Source organism: Sinocyclocheilus grahami, unplaced genomic scaffold (assembly GCF_001515645.1).
Source record: "Sinocyclocheilus grahami isolate Dianchi unplaced genomic scaffold, SAMN03320097.WGS_v1.1 scaffold489.1, whole genome shotgun sequence".
NCBI classification, from domain to species: domain Eukaryota; kingdom Metazoa; phylum Chordata; class Actinopteri; order Cypriniformes; family Cyprinidae; genus Sinocyclocheilus; species Sinocyclocheilus grahami.
This window is the reverse complement of record NW_015505668.1, coordinates 272810-290982: the sequence shown is the minus strand read 5'-3', so window position 1 is coordinate 290982 and position 18173 is coordinate 272810. Positions and strand designations below refer to the sequence as shown.

The 18173-nt window shown below is 39.3% G+C and overlaps 1 protein-coding gene across 1 annotated transcript in view; it reads right to left on the bottom strand.

The window, feature by feature from the left end:
- The window catches only part of LOC107554003 (synaptotagmin-9-like), a 61384-nt gene that overhangs the window by 42185 nt on the left and 1026 nt on the right, over nt 1-18173 (bottom strand). The window contains exons 2-3 of the mRNA XM_016236359.1: nt 8497-8959; nt 6959-7511 (exon numbers count right to left, since the gene is read on the bottom strand). Of these exons, the coding sequence (XP_016091845.1) occupies nt 6959-7511; nt 8497-8959 (1016 nt within the window). The remainder of the gene's footprint in view (nt 1-6958; nt 7512-8496; nt 8960-18173) is intronic.

Genomic DNA, 18173 nt, shown 5'->3' with positions numbered 1-18173 from the left:
AAAAACCAGGAGCAGTGACAACACCTGCTTCTTGTTAAAGAATTACAGTCGACATGGAAATATACTGTTAACAACTGTAAAACCTTATTTGACTCATAATGCATTGGGAATTACAGCTACATCTTGTAAAATGTTTAAACAGTAATATTCTGTACAATTTTACTGTAGAAACTACAGCAATTTTTTACAGTGTGTCAAAGCTCTTGGGGGGTCCCCCTAACCAGACCCCCCACCCCCCAATAAATACATTGATAAAATAAAATGCAATAAAATAAAACTACAAAACAAAATATAAACATTATTCATATTTGTTTTTGTCTTGTCCTCGTTATTGTTGATAAAACCTAATTCTAAGATAAAAGCTTATTTTACGATGATAAGTGAAATAGCTTTGCCAAACAATCACTAAGCAAAGAAGAATTACATATCTAGCCTAGGGGTGTGTGACATTGACGAAAAATTATATCTTGGGATTTTCTTGGATTTTATCGATAACGATAATCAGACGATATTTTACTGAATGTGTTGTGCTGCAGGACTGCCCTAGACAGCTGACTCCTACAGGTTTTGATATTCTTCATATTATGTGTGGTCAGTTCACAGCTGTGAGATAAATTAATCTTTTCCAACAAGTTTAAAGAGATGTGTTTACCCTTATGGGCATTTTTACCTTAAAGCCATTTTTGTGTGCATTATCTTTTGCTTCAAATTCTTATATTTAATCAACAAAGTCAATTAGAATAATAAGACATTTGGGGCTGTTACCAAACAAATAAAATCATTATCAACAGAATTCATCTTTGCAATGCAGAGGAAACACAAAAGCTGCATCTTGAAGTGGCATTTAGATGTATATACAATGCAGCTTAGAGGGACATGGGGTGCTTTAACCTGCAGTACCAAATGCATAAATAATGTTTTAAAGGGGTCATATGATGCTTTTTTAAAGATCATTATTTTGTGTATTTGGTGTAACAGAATATGTTGACATGCTTTAATGTTCAAAAAACACATTATTTTTCATATACTGTACATTATTGTAGGTCCTCTATGCCCCGCCTCTCTCAAACGCCTCTTTTTCTACAAAGTCCCTCTTTACGACAAGCGCAGTCTGCTCTGATTGGCCAGCTGACCCAGTGCATTGTGATTGGTCGAACACCGCAAGCACTCGTCGGATATATAACGCCCCTTAACATAATCACAAGCTTCATCTTTCAAAATAAATGTAAAGACAGTAAATAATGTCATTAGTTTTACCATCAGTTCAAGCCCAAAAGGGGAACAGAGTCGTGTGACAGACACAGTGATGATGCAGTACACAAGCCACGGTTAAGACAGCTGACTCCACTTTTATGTGACCCTATCTCTCTCTCTCACACACACACACGCGCACACACACACGATGCGCAAAACTCCGCATTTGAACAGTCAATAGCAAATACTTAAACTAATAACAAAACAGTAGCTGATTCAGAAGCGCTAGATTGTCATAGCAAATTACAGAATTTACAGAAATTACTGTGGGGGCGTGTTAGAATGAGCCGTTTTAGAGGGGCGTGGCAGAGTCTTAATTTTGATAAAGAATATCTCTTTGGTTTTGAGATTTTAGTCTTTGCAACTTCAGGGATCTTATCTATGCACAATCAGCTTGTAACACTCCAAAGAGAAAAGAAAACTTGAAATCGCATCATATGACCCCTTTAATAATTTAATCCAAAATGTTGAATACTGATATTTGAATTTATAAAAAAAATTAAAGTTTAAAATTGAAATTAAATCCGCCAGTAGGTGGCAGCAAGTCACTATTAATAAGTGAGTCATTGCGATTGAACCGAATCATGTAAACAGTTGATTCATTCAGGAATGATTCACCGTCATGCTGCTCAGAGACGCAAAACAGTGCTGTGGCTTTGCTTGGAACCATTTTTTGTTGGTGAAATAGAGAAAAACGGGCAATATAGTGTCTAAAATGTAAGTCTCTTAATATTGACTTCTTTTTTTATTGAATTGTCGTATAAAATCAATATCACATTTGTGAGTTTTGCAAAAAAAGGCATGTTAATCATGTGATATTGATTAACAATATGAAATTCTATAAATATATATATATATTTTCTGCTCCCATATCTTGAATTTTGGGAGCATTCTAAATGCATTTTATTAGACTGAATCTGGCAGTGAAAGAACGCACTCTTAAATGAGAAGTCAGTCAGATATAGCCAGAAGAAACACCATTTTAATCAAGAGAAAGTGATGAGAAATCTCTTCAATAGGCTCGAAGGGAGCCAGGTCCCACATAGGGATGCAAGATCGTACCGGGGGACTCAGCCTCAGCGCACCGCGGAGGAAACGTGTAACTAGGGGGTGTCTGCCCACTGACTGGCCACCAAGAGGGGCGTGGTATGCCGCAATGGCCGCCACATAGACCTTCAGGGTGGAGTGGGTTAACCCTGCGGAGAAGTGAAAAGTTTCCACTTCAAGGCATACAGTTTCCTCATAGAGGGAGCTATGGATTGGAGGATGGTCTCAACAACCTCGGTTGAGAGACTGGAAGCTACGAGTTGTGCCCCCTCAGAGGCCACATCCATAACTTCCACAGCTCCGGGCGGGGGTGGAGAATCGTATCCTCCGCCTGAGAGAGGAGATCCCTCCTGACAGGAATCTCCCATGGAGAGCCGTCGAGAAGGGAGATCAGGTCCGAGAACCATACTCGGCCCGGCCAGAACGAGGCTACTAGCAGCAGACAGACACAGTCCCGTCGCACTCTCTCTAGAACTCCCGGGAGCAGAGTAATCAGGGGAAAGGCGTACAGACGAAGTCTCGGCCAAGTCTGTACCATGGCATCCAGCCCCAGTGGAGCCGGATGAGTCAGAGAGTACCAGAGGGGGCAGTGCGATGTCATCTGAGTCACAAACAGGTACAACTGAGCCTGGCCTAAAATGATCCAAATCTGCTTCACCACCTCGGGATGAAGCCTCCATTCCCCGGGCTTCGGCCCCTACCTCGACAGAATGTCTGCTCCCATATTTAAATGATCAGGGATGTGAACTGCTCTCAACAAATGAGTTTGCCCTGGGACCTTACAAGGATCTGGCATGCCAGCTTGTACAAGGGGCGCGAACGCAGACCTCCCTGGTGGTTGATATAAGAGATGTGTCTCTTATATCACGTGCGCACCAACACATGACGATCTCGTAGGTCTGGGAGGAAGTGCTTCAAAGCTCGAAACACGGCCAGCATCTCCAGGCAGTTGATGTGCCACGTGAGATGGCGACCGCTCCACAGACCATGGGGTCTGTAGCATTACGCGGCGACAAGGAGCTCCCTGCACCGGGCCCTGAGACAAGAACCAAGGCTTCCTACACATGTCCAAGGCACGTAGGCATCGCCGCCTTACCTTGATCATGCAAAGTGGGCTTCCCCTCGGGGAGAACCCCTTGGTCTTGAGCCACCACTGTAGGATGTACAGCAGGCCAAAAGGTATCACTTTGAAGCCCCCGATCTAGAGCGCCGCTGAACTCGGTCCCGTTGCAGGGGAGCACAAGAAGCGACACTCAATTTCTGTGCCTCGCCCTGGGACCTTACAAGGATCTGGCATGCCAGCTTGTACAAGGGGCGCGAACGCAGACCTCCCTGGTGGTTGATATAAGAGATGTGTCTCTTATATCACGTGCGCACCAACACATGACGATCTCGTAGGTCTGGGAGGAAGTGCTTCAAAGCTCGAAACACGGCCAGCATCTCCAGGCAGTTGATGTGCCACGTGAGATGGCGACCGCTCCACAGACCATGGGGTCTGTAGCATTTTGCGGCGACAAGGAGCTCACTGCACCGGGCCCTGAGACAAGAACCAAGGCTTCCTACACATGTCCAAGGCACGTAGGCATCGCCGCCTTACCTTGATCATGCAAAGTGGGCTTCCCCTCGGGGAGAACCCCTTGGTCTTGAGCCACCACTGTAGGATGTACAGCAGGCCAAAAGGTATCACTTTGAAGCCCCCGATCTAGAGCGCCGCTGAACTCGGTCCCGTTGCAGGGGAGCACAAGAAGCGACACTCAATTTCTGTGCCTCGTGGTATGAGGAGGAGGTACACGCGAGGGTCCTGGTACCTGTCGACGACGGAATTGATGGCGTCGCCGAACAGGCCACAAGGCGCAAGCGGGGCGTCCATGAGGAAGACCCTGTCCTTCTCTTTAATGTCGGACAGGGTCAACCAGAGATGCCTCTCCGCTGCAACTAGAGCTGCCATAGACCGCCCAATGGCACGGGCGGTATCCTTGTTGGCTCGGAGAGACAAATCAGTGGTCCTACGCAGTTCAGAAATATCATCCGATTTTACTTCCTCACCTTCATCGAACTCCTTTAGCAGGTCGGCTTGGTACGCCTGTAACACCGTCATGGTGTGCAGACATGCACCAGCCTGACCTGCCACCGTATACCCCTTGCCCACCAAGCAAGATGTTGTAGGTAACAGCTTGGAGGGCATGCCGGAGCCTTTAAGGACGATGCCGCACCAGGGGACAGATAGCTCACGAGCGTCTGTTCCACCCAGGGCATTGCCTTATAGCCGTGGTCACTAACCCCCGCCACATTTGCATACTGAGAAGAGGCGGGGACAAATAAACATGATGAGAATGGTCTGGCCCACGATCTCGACACCTCGGTGTGGAGATCGGGGAAGAACGGCAGGCTCCGGTGTGGAGGTGGCAGTTTACTCCACAGAAAGCGTTCGTGCAGCTTGATTTTCTACGGTTCAGCCTGTTTCTTGGCGGGGCAATCGATATTTAACTTAGCCACGGCACGAGTAACCACCTCCAACAACTCCTCATACTGGGCTGAGAGAAGGGATGAATCCTCATCGACGCCCTCCACATCAACCTCCTCGGAGGAAGATAGGTGGAGTGCCGAGCCTGTTCCCAGGGGGAAGAAACCGCAGAGCGGGCTTCCGATCCTAGAGAGCAGGCACCGGATCTGGCGGGTGAGGAAGGAGAAAGGGACTCGCCTGTCTCCATTCCCTCCGCCAAATCCAATTGCGAACCCCACGAATGCAGCCGCCCCTCAGCATTGGCCGAATCGGGACCCGTACCGCAAGGAATGCTGGTGAAGGCTCCCTCCTCGAAGAGAGCCTTCCAGGAGTGAAGCGAGCACAATGACATTCGCTCACAATGCGGCCAGTCGGCCCCCTTGAGAGCCGACTCCGCATGCTTCGCCCCCAAGCAGACAACGCACAGACTGTGTGCATCCCCGCTCTTGATGTAGCGAGGGCAGGGAGGAACACCTGAAACGCTTTCACCCTTATGCTTTGTTTTCTCTGTAGCCTTTGCCATGATGTATATTTTGTTTTTCAGACAAACAACATCAAATAAGACTCACAGAACGAAACGTATGACTGACACAACATAGAGCGCTTGCTGAATGACAGAAAGCTGACGCCAGTTCCAGCTCACATGCTTTTATAGCTTCCTGGTCACTACGTCATCCACCTATGACGTCTCGCCCTTCCATTGGACTGATTACACATGTGATTCAGAGCGTGGTTACGCTGAAGGCGTTCCCATAGCGTTTTCCAACGCAGCTTGAGTTCCTGAAGGGGAACTGCATTTATAAAGTTCTTATTAGTAGTTCTCCTTGAGGCATAACATTTTTATTTATTAGCTAATTGTAAACTACTGCATTTAAGTGTGTGCTATTACTTACAAAATGGTTAATCAGAGTATCTAATAGTGTTACTAATTTATTCATTAATGACAGAATATAAAGTGATACCGAATGAAAATGGCAAAATCTCAAAAATGACTTGTTTAACTCACATTTCAATATCATATATCAAATTATTAGCTAATTGTAAACTACTGCATTTAAGTGTGTGCTATTACTTACAAAATGGTTAATCAGAGTATCTAATAGTGTTACTCATTTATTCATTAATGACAGAATATAAAGTGATACCGAATGAAAATGGCAAAATCTCAAAAATGACTTGTTTAACTCACATTTCAATATCATATATCAAATTATATATATATATTTTTTCTGGTTGGTCCAGATAATGTGTTTGTGCAGTACAGTAAATGCTGCACAAATTCTGACAACACTAACCATTTTTTGGTTGTTTCTATGGTATCTGGAGTTTTCAACAGCAGCTGCAGCTACGCTGTCATCTAACAGCAAAAACTACCATAAAGATTAGGCAGTAACAGAATGAGGGATTTACTTCACTAAAGTCATCATATTGCCCTTTCCAATTTCACCCATGAATTGTAATACCAGTGGTCTGTCTCAACTGTGTGGTAAATAAGACATACTAAATGTGCAAAGTTGTGAGTGCTTTGGAATTTTTTATTTTTTTTTATTAGATGGCCCTCTGAAACTGATTTCCTACATATTGTAGCTATTGATTTTAATGTATCCTGTATCACTCCATACTTTCTTTCTTCTCACATAATTAAATAATTTCAACTCATCAATATTTTATGCACATACATTTAATTACTTTCTCAGTAGTTATACTATCCTATATCCTACTTTATAAGTATGGAATAATGTGTAGCCAAACCCATTGAGGGTAATATGAAATTTGAGATTTTGCATCAGTGGACTGAATGTAAGAACAGTGATCTAAATATCGGCCATGGAATGAGTAGGAAGTGTGTGGCACAACAACATAATACATAAAAAAAGATGTGGGTCATGTCCAAAAGAGTCACGGTCACATTTACCATTGCTCTGTGAAATTTCAGGGCATTATATTTATTTTAATAGGAATCAGTATGATTGGGAGTTTCATGTGACAGGTGAAAAAGTTCCCCCATGCAGATTTTGCTCACATTTAAGTTGGTCACACACATTCTCTGAATCTCTCAATTGACTCTTAAATGTTTTGAGGTCTATTTGCATTCAGATTTATTCTTATCTGTAAGAATTTACCTTTTAACAGAAACATGAAAAATCTACTCACCGAGGACACATACTGGATATCCCTGCAGAGTTTCGTCTCACTAGGAAAGTCTACTAGATCCAGAAAATTGTCAACCACCACCTGCCCAATAATATCGTGGCGTGAAAAACGATCAAAATCGTAGACGCTGAAGTGCAGCTTCCTTGTGGGCAGGTCCGCATACGCCACAGGGAAGAGGAAGACCTCATCAAATACAGGGTTTAAAGTCTTACGATGCACCTTGGTTTGGTGCTTGGTTTTGCGGTCTGGAAGAAGGTAGATTTTTACATATGGGTCAGAGGTTCCGGAAAAGTCCTTGGCAGGGAGGTCTTGGGCTCGGTGAATCTTGACAATGAGCTGCTCCAGGTCACAGTCATATTTAAGAATAAAGTGGAGGCATCCACAGCTGCCCACTCGACTGCTTCGGTTGTCCTCAACATCTAGGGATCGTTGTTTGTAGAGTTCTGGTTTTAGCTGGCCCAGACTCATGCCAGTCAGAGAGTCCTGCCTCTGGAACTGGGTTACTGTGAAGTCAGGGTTTGACTGGTTCATCTGACGGCGAATTGAACTTTGCCTGATGACATATAGTGGGAGTTAAAGACAATAATACTGGATATGAGTAAAATAAATAAATTAAATATCTAATACCAAATAAATACTTTCAGTCAAGCCTTTGATACACCATCATAAAAAAATTGCCAAATTAGTGATGAAGCAAAATAATCCACTGACAGATCAGAACCAGAATTGAAATCTTTTTTATAGTGTCACTTTACCAATTTAAAAGGGATTAACTCACATTGTGCCTAGGAACACCCTTACTCGTGGACATATTCCCTTTACCACACAACCTCATTGTGGCTTAAAGGGACAGTTCACACCAAAAATAAAATGTTGTCATTATTTACACACCCTCAAGTTTTGTTCTACAGCTATTGAAAATAAAGGAAGATTTTTTATTTTTTTTTAAAGAATTTTAAGAAATACTATGGAAGTCAATGCCTACCGTCAACTGTTTGGTTACCAAGATTCTTCAAAACATCTTATTTTGTGTTTCAGAATAAAGAAACGCATACAGGCTTGGAACAAGTGGAGGGTGAGTAAATGATGACATGATTTTCATTTTAGGTGAACTATCCCTTTAATTTGTTAACACGATGGCAACAAATGCAATATTATAAAAGACACAAATGTTAAGGAACTAGTTACGATTTTTACTATAAAAAATTAGATGAAGTATTCTTCTTTTAAGTAATATAGTTAATTATAAACAGCTGTAGGTTGTTTCAAAAGAATGGATATCTTCCTTATCCAGGAATGTACTTGACATTTTATGCTGTAATTTTAAAATGTGCAAGAAAACACTGCAAACCTATGGCCTTAAAATTGTCCAACTTTAAAATTAAAACTGCATCTTTATGAGGTCAGTGTCCTGTACTGCAGAGGCACTTAGTGATAAACTCTGATTAGACATCAACTTGACCTCTCAGCCAGTCCTATTGTTGAGAGACTGACATTTTACCAGAATATATTAAAGTAATTATAGAAGGTTGACTTACCTGACACAGGTCGAGGAGTGATCTGTGATTTGCCTCTGCATGCGTGAGTTGCCATGGACACCATTCTCTTGAGTCTTAGACTCCACCTCCAGCGGAATATCAGGTGAAGTGTGGCTTATTTTGAGGGCTGCCTCAGGCACTGGCACTGCAGGAGGAGATCCTGGAGCCGCTGGAGAGACCGGAGTGGGCGGCACAGTAGTCTCTTTTACCACTGAACTTCGGGCATTACTCCGGCGGTCGAGGGTGGCGTCCACTTTGGTATAGATGGACTGGGGTTGAAGGGGTGGAGGAGGAGGATGAGGATGAGGATGAGGGGGGTCGGGATGACCCTCCTTGGTGCCTGGAGAGAGGCTTTGCTCGCGCCATGGAATCCAGCACAGTTTCCATGAAACGAAGAGAGAGACGCCAAATAGGGCCAAGCCACAAGCAGTCACCACCAATGACAGCAGGCTAATGGATATGTCTAAGAAAAAAAGGATTGAGTGCATACAAAAAGAGGGTGAGACAAAAATATAGGCCACATAAGTATGCTGTATGCATTTTATACAAATGCTCTCTGGGCAATGATATATAGGATTCTTAGACTGCAAGGCTAGTGGGAGCACAAGCTGTTCAGGTCCAAATAATACTACTTTAATAACTAGTCTTTCAGGTCGAGTTTCATATCTATATATATATATATATATATATATATATATATATATATATATATATATACTATACATAATACATATCATGTTTGGTACATTTCAATATTCTTGTAAATAAAACTATATAATATCACACAGCATGTTCACATTGTAGGTGTTGCATTTTCATCTTTTTGAATCTATAAGATTCCTTGGATGCCCAGCTTATAGGCTTCACTAGGAGTCAATGAATCAAAGATATCAAAGATAATCTATCAAAGAGAAATGGTCACCAGGAAAGAGGCTTTAAAGATGTAGGTATTTTGAGAAGCAGATCTTAGGAGCAACATTACATAAAACAAGATATTGGGATCCTGTTTTATTGTTGTTATTATTATTATTATTAGTATTATCATCATTCATTTGTTCATTCATTCATTCATTCATTTACAAATGCCAACAGTTGTGGCAGCTGTATAATAGAAAAAAAGCATAACAATGGGAGAAACTGCAAATATTTTGCAAACATTTCATCACAAGAATGGTACATTCGCTCCATTCATTCTCAGCCATTCAGTTTGAAGATGTTTGAGCAGCCACTCAAATATCAAATAATCATTTAATGGTCTTGAATGAAGTAAGAGGCTATAAATCTCCTGTCAGATACGACCTCTTACTCAAACCTCTCATGCAGACACTATAGTAGTATCGTCTTGTGACACCTGCTTTACTTTGATAACCGCTTCCTTTCCGTTTGTACACCGTTTCCTGTTCCGATTTCGAGATATTGCCTGCCTTGCTTCCTTCATTAATACAGCCCCTATTGAGCATACTGTATTCCCTGGACATCTAACTGAATGCCTATTCTAAGCCACTGCAGTTAGAAACATTGGGTATTCTCACTATGATGATTGGTCTTAACCACCAGTGAATCCCTGATCTTTAATTAAAACCAGGAACTTAAGTTAATTATGAGTAAGCAGTATAAAGGGAACCCTCACACAGTTCACTCAAAGCAGGTGACGTTTAATTAGGATGGACATAACTGGTTGTCCATGCAACCATGACATGTACATGACATGCAAGCCCCTTTAATCATTTTCTCAGGAAGTTAGGGATGTTGATCAGCCCAAATGCCCTTATTGTTTTTGTTTCTTCTCTACCCCACTTTAATAAAAGTAGAGTTATAAATAAATAAATAAAATCTGTCAATTTATTGACAGTACACAACAGAAGAATTACACAGCAAGAAAAAATATAGATATATTTTGTTACAAGTCAACATACACACCAGAGAATAGGGCAGGAAAAAAACAACAACAACTAAATAATTTATGGGCAATCAGGTATCTGATTTAAAGCAAAGGACTCTTGTATCACAATTAAGAGTAAATATATGCTGAAGATATATGACATAATATGTATCTAATTAATATTATTCCCTTGGATTAAAAGCAGAATCCAAGAATAATCACTGAAAGGATTTGATGAGAATCTAACAGTGATCAAATGTAGAAAGACACAGATTTAAGAACTACATGAATGAAAGTATAAATAATGATAGATAGTAAAAGAAAAAAATCAGATTTGCATTTACTGAAGTAATGATGTGCAACGCAATGCAATGATTGCAATGCAACATCATCTTTGCAAGCTAGACCATTTCACAATGACATTCATTGGTTTGGGAAGTGACATATTTGGAACATTTGCAGTTAGTTGTCAAACTCATTCAAAACAACAGCGGGTGACACTTTATTTATAGACTTGTAGCAGCAATATTAATATAATTATCATCAAATAGCAGCATTGAAATTTGGACCATGTCATCTGTGGCTAGATGCTCCCTGAATACCTGGATCTAACAAAACAAATAAGGTCTGTAGATTTCTGAAAATTAAACAACAAATGGACGCTATAATGGAATTAACTGTAGCATTGAAGATGGCTATGTGTGTACAGTAACAATTGTAGGACATGTACAAAAATAATTCCATTTCTGTTACAAGAACAGAATTTAGTTTAGCTGGCTATAAGCAAAATATTAATTCACAGGTTTTAAAAGTACACTTTAGATCACTCTCATTACAATGGATAAAGCAATGTGATCTCATAAATGTGAATATGTGAAATGTAAAATGTGGTTCAACAAAACATACATTTACTTGTGTTTTTACAGACACTAAATGTACTACTGATACTACTATTGACATACTACTGAAATTTTTAGAGCATCTAAACATACAATACTGACATATTTACAGCATTTTAATGTAGAATACTGACATAGTGACGAAACCTAAAATGTAAAGTATTTACGTATTAACAACTTTACAGACTTACAAATTAATCCTTATGAATATTGAAATTGCGGCATCAACCTTTTATGTTGTATTGTATTCAGTTCAGTCATATCAGTGGAATTATGTTTTCAATTGCATTATTAAATTAAGTTTGCTCATTTACTTAATATGAAATGATAACATTTCGTTCTGTTCTGTTTGATTTCTGCTGCCAACCCGTTTCGAAGAATACACAATGTTCAACAAGACTACACTTTAAACCCTCAAAATGAATAACATTTCTGCAATCGTTTAATCATTACTTATCATGTAATGTTTAATTTGTTTGCAGTGGGACACAAAGTTGTTTTCTCAGATATGCTGTGACAACAGGAAAATTGAACGCTCATTGGCTCTCGCCTGCTTTGTCACAGATTGATACTTGCCGTGTTTCTGGTGAGGTGTGTTTTAATGAGAAATGCATGCCGAGTGGACAGTAATCTGCATAATATTTTCAGAGATTAACAACTTAAAATATGTTCTGCACCTCACACAAACCTACCGTATTCCATCAGAGAGGAATGCAACTGCAAAACGCCTCATCATTTGGATTACTTTTTGTGCTGCTGTTGACATTTTAGCAATAAATAAATTATTGTGATTGCACTTATCTTTCTGTCATGGTTTTTCTTTATACTATTTATATTTTTAAGAAATAGTTATGGTTAGGTTTGAGGTAGGAGTGGGATTAGCAACTATAAAAATATCCTTTTAATGCTATATTGTTACCAAAATGGTAATTTCCTTTCTTATTTCAGTCAATTATGTTTTATATATTTTTATATTTGCTATAAAATGGTTAGGTTTGGGGGTAAGTTAAGGTGTCTAAAAATCTAAATCGCTCATTGATCAAATTATAAAATCGCATTGATACCAATATCCAAATAGTATGTTTCAGCATCAATAAAAATGTACAAAAATGGTTTTTGCTTGTAAACTATACATACTAATACCTACGTATAAACAACGAGACCAGGCTGAATAAAGCTACAAAAGTCACTTGCAGTGTTAACTGTAATGGGAATAATAAAATATTCCAGACTTTTCCCCTAAAGAAATAAGCATCAAAACTATGATAGGCTTTCATCACATTGACACACTCAGTGTGTACAAAATAAAGGTACACATAAGGTACAAGTAAATATTTGATGTCTTTTAACGGGATAATTCACCCAAAAATGAAAATTATGTCATTAATTACTCACCCTCATGTCGTTCCAAACCTGTAAGACCTTCGTTCATCTTCGGAACACAAATTAAGATATTTTTGATGAAATGTGAGAGCTCTCAGACCCTGCATAGACAGCAACGCCACTGTAATGTTCCCAGGTCCAGAAACATAGTAAGGACATCGGTAAAACAGTCCATGTGACAACAGTGGCTCAACTTCAGTTTCACAAAGCAACGAGAATACTTTTTGAGTGCAAAGAAAACAAAAATAACATAATTTATTAAACAATTCTTCTCCCCCGAGTTATGTCTTCTGCCATTTTAGACTATCACAACCAGTGGTGGAAAGAGTACTGAACAAATATACTCAAGTAAAAGTACCATTACCTCCAAAAAATGTAGTGTGAGTAGAGTAAAAGTACTTGTCCAAAAATCTACTTGAGTAAGAGTAAAAGAGTAGCCTACTTAAAAGTATTCATGATTATTGGGTAGTGAGTACTGAGCTGTGGATTCTACCCCCTCATAATAAACGCTGTACACCGCAATTGATAATATATATATATATATATATATATATATATATTATATCATATATTCTACATGTATGTTCATGTGGAATGTGACAATATTAATGTGTGTCCGCAACTGGGCCTCATCATCTGTTACAAATGCTCACATTTCAGAAATATGTTAATGTTTTAATTAGTAATTAATTGGCAATTCTTTATAATTAGTCTATCTCAATCCTAAAATTGCTATTTGTAAGTTTCTATATACTGTAGGTTAAAGAGTACCTGAAATGCAAATGTAGCACTATTTATTTGTCCTGCATTACTTCCCGCATAGTTACATTGACCATTATTCTAAAGTGACAAAAAAAATGTGCTATTTTGCTAATTTTTACAAAAGAAAACTTAAAAAAAAAAGGCAAGACCTACACATGGAAATCTATAGATATACTTCAATTCTTTCTTCAGCTAAATTAAAATGTTGCACTATGAAGCCACAGTTACTCAGATATAGATCAATAGATCAATAGATTTTTATGCCAACTAGACGGAACTACACCTGGACTATTTAATGGACTGACTTTTTCCCCCTTCCTCTTCTTTTGTACACCACTTCTCTCCAGCATTCAGCAGAGACAGCAGCTGCCAAACTCTATTTGATTTGGGCTATCTCTGAGCAGAGTCCTCTATATTATATCATATATTCTACATGTATGTTCATGTGGAATGTGACAATATTAATGTGTGTCCGCAACTGGGCCTCATCATCTGTTACAAATGCTCACATTTCAGAAATATGTTAATGTTTTAATTAGTAATTAATTGGCAATTCTTTATAATTAGTCTATCTCAATCCTAAAATTGCTATTTGTAAGTTTCTATATACTGTAGGTTAAAGAGTACCTGAAATGCAAATGTAGCACTACTTATTTGTCCTGCATTACTTCCCGCATAGTTACATTGACCATTATTCTAAAGTGACAAAACAAAATGTGCTATTTTGCTAATTTTTACAAAAGAAAACTTAAAAAAAGGCAAGACCTACACATGGAAATCTATAGATATACTTCAATTCTTTCTTCAGCTAAATTAAAATGTTGCACTATGAAGCCACAGTTACTCAGATATAGATCAATAGATCAATATATTTTTATGCCAACTAGATACACCTGGACTATTTAATGGACTGACTTTTTCCCCCTTCCTCTTCTTTTGTACACCACTTCTCTCCAGCATTCAGCAGAGACAGCAGCTGCCAAACTCTATTTGATTTGGGCTATCTCTGAGCAGAGTCCTCTAAAGCAGCACAACTCATTGCAGTACACTGAGTGTGTCAGTTACACTTCAAAGTGAAAGCTCCACAATGGCTCATATCTAGTAACCCATAGAAACATTCCGACACACAAAGAGCTTCAAAGAGCCTTGTAGCTGAGATTCCCACTGTGCTGCAGCTGCCTGTATGAATGCATTTGTGTTAACATTTTGTGAACACACAGGAAACACTGATGATTTAACCATTACAAACTAAAGTAATTCAGCATTTGATTAATTTAACTAACCACTTTGTAAGAAATTAGAAATTTAGAGTAATAATATAGAAATTATTTATATTGAAAAAAAATAAATGTTGTTTTCAGTTACACATCATACAAATAGTGAATATGCCGGTTGTCTAAAAAGCCCAGTTCAGTTTGGGACCAGGTTGCTTTAAAAGCTATAAAAAGTGTCATTATCTTTTCAGTAATGCTCAAATTGCGTTTTCCTCTTGTGAGATTTACCAGAAAGGCATTTCATTGAGATTCTAGGGAACATGAAGTATGTTTTTTTTTCTTCTTGTGTTAACCATCACATACAGGAATATTGCACATGCCTCTAGACCCTTAAAGGTGTAATAACATTAACATTTAAAAGTTCTAGGTCATCATTCACCCTTACTATTTTGTGACATGCTAAAGCTCTGTAAGTGATTGGTTATACTGTACCCTCTGAACCCATTCCTCAGCTTCCTACAAAGTGTTACTGTGAACATAAAATGGGATTTCCAATAAGAGGTTAATAAAGCAATGAAAGACTAGCCTGTGGTTTATTATGGTGCAGCTTTTTCTCTGAACCAAAATACCAAATGCTGGTTAAGCCTATAAAGTACTTTCATAAGAAGGGCTCTGAAAATACTGAATGATTGCAAAATCATAGAAGCACTGCTCCTGTTACTCAATATTGCCCCTTGTGTAATCAAGTCTATTCTTTAAAATAATCATTTGATCATCTCTCCTCCAAAATAAATAACAATGTTACCATGGCATTCACAGAAAGGCGACCATTCTGGCACAGTGAGACACTGGATAATGATTGATTTGCTTCTTTTCTTTTCACTCCGGCTTCATGCTGCTGATTTTTTAATTATAGTTTACACAGCCACTTGGTCTGAATGTCCTGATCTCCCATGGAGCTCCCATCTTGGCGTATAACTGGTCAGATGCATCTATTTGCTTATTTAATCAAATCCAACGTATTAGGGAAGCATAGTATTCGTTACTGTTTTATTTCTGCTGAAAATATGAGGGGAACCATCTAAAACTGCAAAACAATTGTTTGTCAAATAACCTAAGCATCTTGCCAGAGCTGTGGCACATGAACATACTCAGGGCATACACAAGCTGTTGTCTAGCCAAGGTCATGACCCCAGTCCTCCTCTCTCTCTCTCTCCTACTTTCCTCTCTGCACTATACTGACCTATAAACAAAAGCTAAAAATAAATAAAGAATAATTCTAGGAATTTTACTGAAGCAATTTGCCATTTGGCTGGTTACTCATATCACACCTACATGTGGCAGAGGTTGTACAGTACTGTGTCATTGGGTCTGATAATATATTGACCAACTGTTCGACCACCACACAAATTGCAAATGTGTGTATGAATGTATGAATTGAATTGTAAAGAATGATGGACTGTAGATGCTTTTCTGATTTGTACATGACTTCTGGGGTTTCTTTTTGTGACAAATGCTTTTGCATTCTCACCTGTAATGCTCTACTTACTAAACCACTTCCACAACTTTCCTTCAGAGAAAAAAACACACATACAAAATAGTTCAGAGACATTGTCACACTCCTTTTTTGCACTTTTTTTTTTTTTTTGCCACTCACCCAATATGAAATGACATGTCTCAGCCATGGCCTGTTATTACTACACTACTGTGGAATTTGGGGTAGGGTGCAGGCTATTGGCATATATCAATGAACTGACAAAAACAACCATGAACAGCTGTCAATGCAGCCATGGGAGAGCGGTGTGTGAGAGTACGAGTGAGATGCCGAAATAACTTCTAATCTTGAGCTGGTGTGCATCTGTTGGGGGACGGGATTACATTTTGGCTTTCATATTAGCTTGATGACTGTTACATCTGATCTAATTTACCCTGTGTAGTCATGCAATTAAGACATTTATGATTATGCCATATTTAATTCAAATGCAACCATTTTCATGCTGGACAATGTGGCTTCAGCAATACCTAAAGAAAAAAAGTTAATGATGATGAAACATGGTCAAAGAGTAGGGGAATGATGGGTCAGGCTGTCCTAAGGGACATGCCATTAAGAGTGGGGGTTTTAATAAGGAGAGGTTTAGGCCCCGTCCACACGGAGATGCGTTTAGCTGCATACACATACATTTTGTATCGTATAGGCATTTCGTCCACACGGATCCAGCATTTTGGGAGAGTGAAACCGATATTTTTTGAAACCGGTTCCCAGAGTGGATAAATCTGAAAACACCGCCCTTGCGTTTTCGTGTGGACAGCGAATATTTTCTGAAACGAAGACGTCATCAGCCCACGTCTCGGCTACAGACACTGCTACATCACGTAACAGCAACAAAAACATGAACAAACACTGAACGATTGTCTTTTTATTAACTAACATTAACACAGATTAATAAATGTATTGTACAAATGTTCGTTTGTATACCGCGTGCAAGGTTTATCTGCATAATTCAAGTCTTCTTCTCCGTTTTTAGTGTATCTCTGTGGCAGAATTACAGCGCCACATACTGGTCTGGCATGTATACTACACCGTTTTGTGTCGGTTTTGTAGTTTCGTGTGGACACAGATATTTCTTGAGACGAGGGGAAAAAAAAGATCGGATAGGGAAATCTCTGACTTCGTGTGGACGTAGCCTCAGTGTGAAGCTGTGAAGGGTTCACCACCAGGGCTGGATTGGTAATCGGGCATAACGAGCATTTTCCCGGTGGGCCGACACACTTAAGGGGCCGACAGAATGTTTTTTTGCCGAAAACCATCACGCAGGGACAGCAAGCAGCCAGTGGCCCATTGGTTTGTCTCCTGTATTGACAGCTTAAACATCCAATCACAATGCACTATAGACAGAGCGATTAAGTCGGCTTTTCCCATGTTTTCACAGGAGATTTTTTCAAGAACAGGCTTGCTCTGCGGTGAGTGATGCGGGCCAAAGACCCAGGCAGGAGGAGGAGAGGAGAGTAGTTGAATTGGTAAAGTGCTTGATAGGGACTCGCAGTGGAGGCAGGCATCTAACCTATCCTAATGTGTTTGCGCGGCTGCGCGCCGTGAGTGTAACGTTATGCGTAAACACTTTTTAATAAAACGTAAATTCGTCCCCCGCAATTTTTTAGCCAAGTCAAGTCATGTGTGTTCATAGAGGTTTCCATGGGCCAATTGGAATAAAGCTAGATTTAAATAAAAAAAGACACGATATTGTCGGACCTGATGTTTTATTCTTATCCAAAACAAGATGTGATATGAGTGTGATACATAGGCTACATACATACACTACCAGTCAAACATTTTTGAACAGTAAGAAAGATCCAATAGAAAGATCCAAAGATCAGCATTCATATGAAATAAAAAGCTTTTGTAACATTATACACAGAATTCAAAAGCTTGGACTCAGTATTTTTATTTTATTTTTTATTTTATTTTAAACATTTTGAGAAATGATAGAAATTAATGCTTTTATTTAGCAAGGATGCTTTAAATTGATCAAAAGTGAC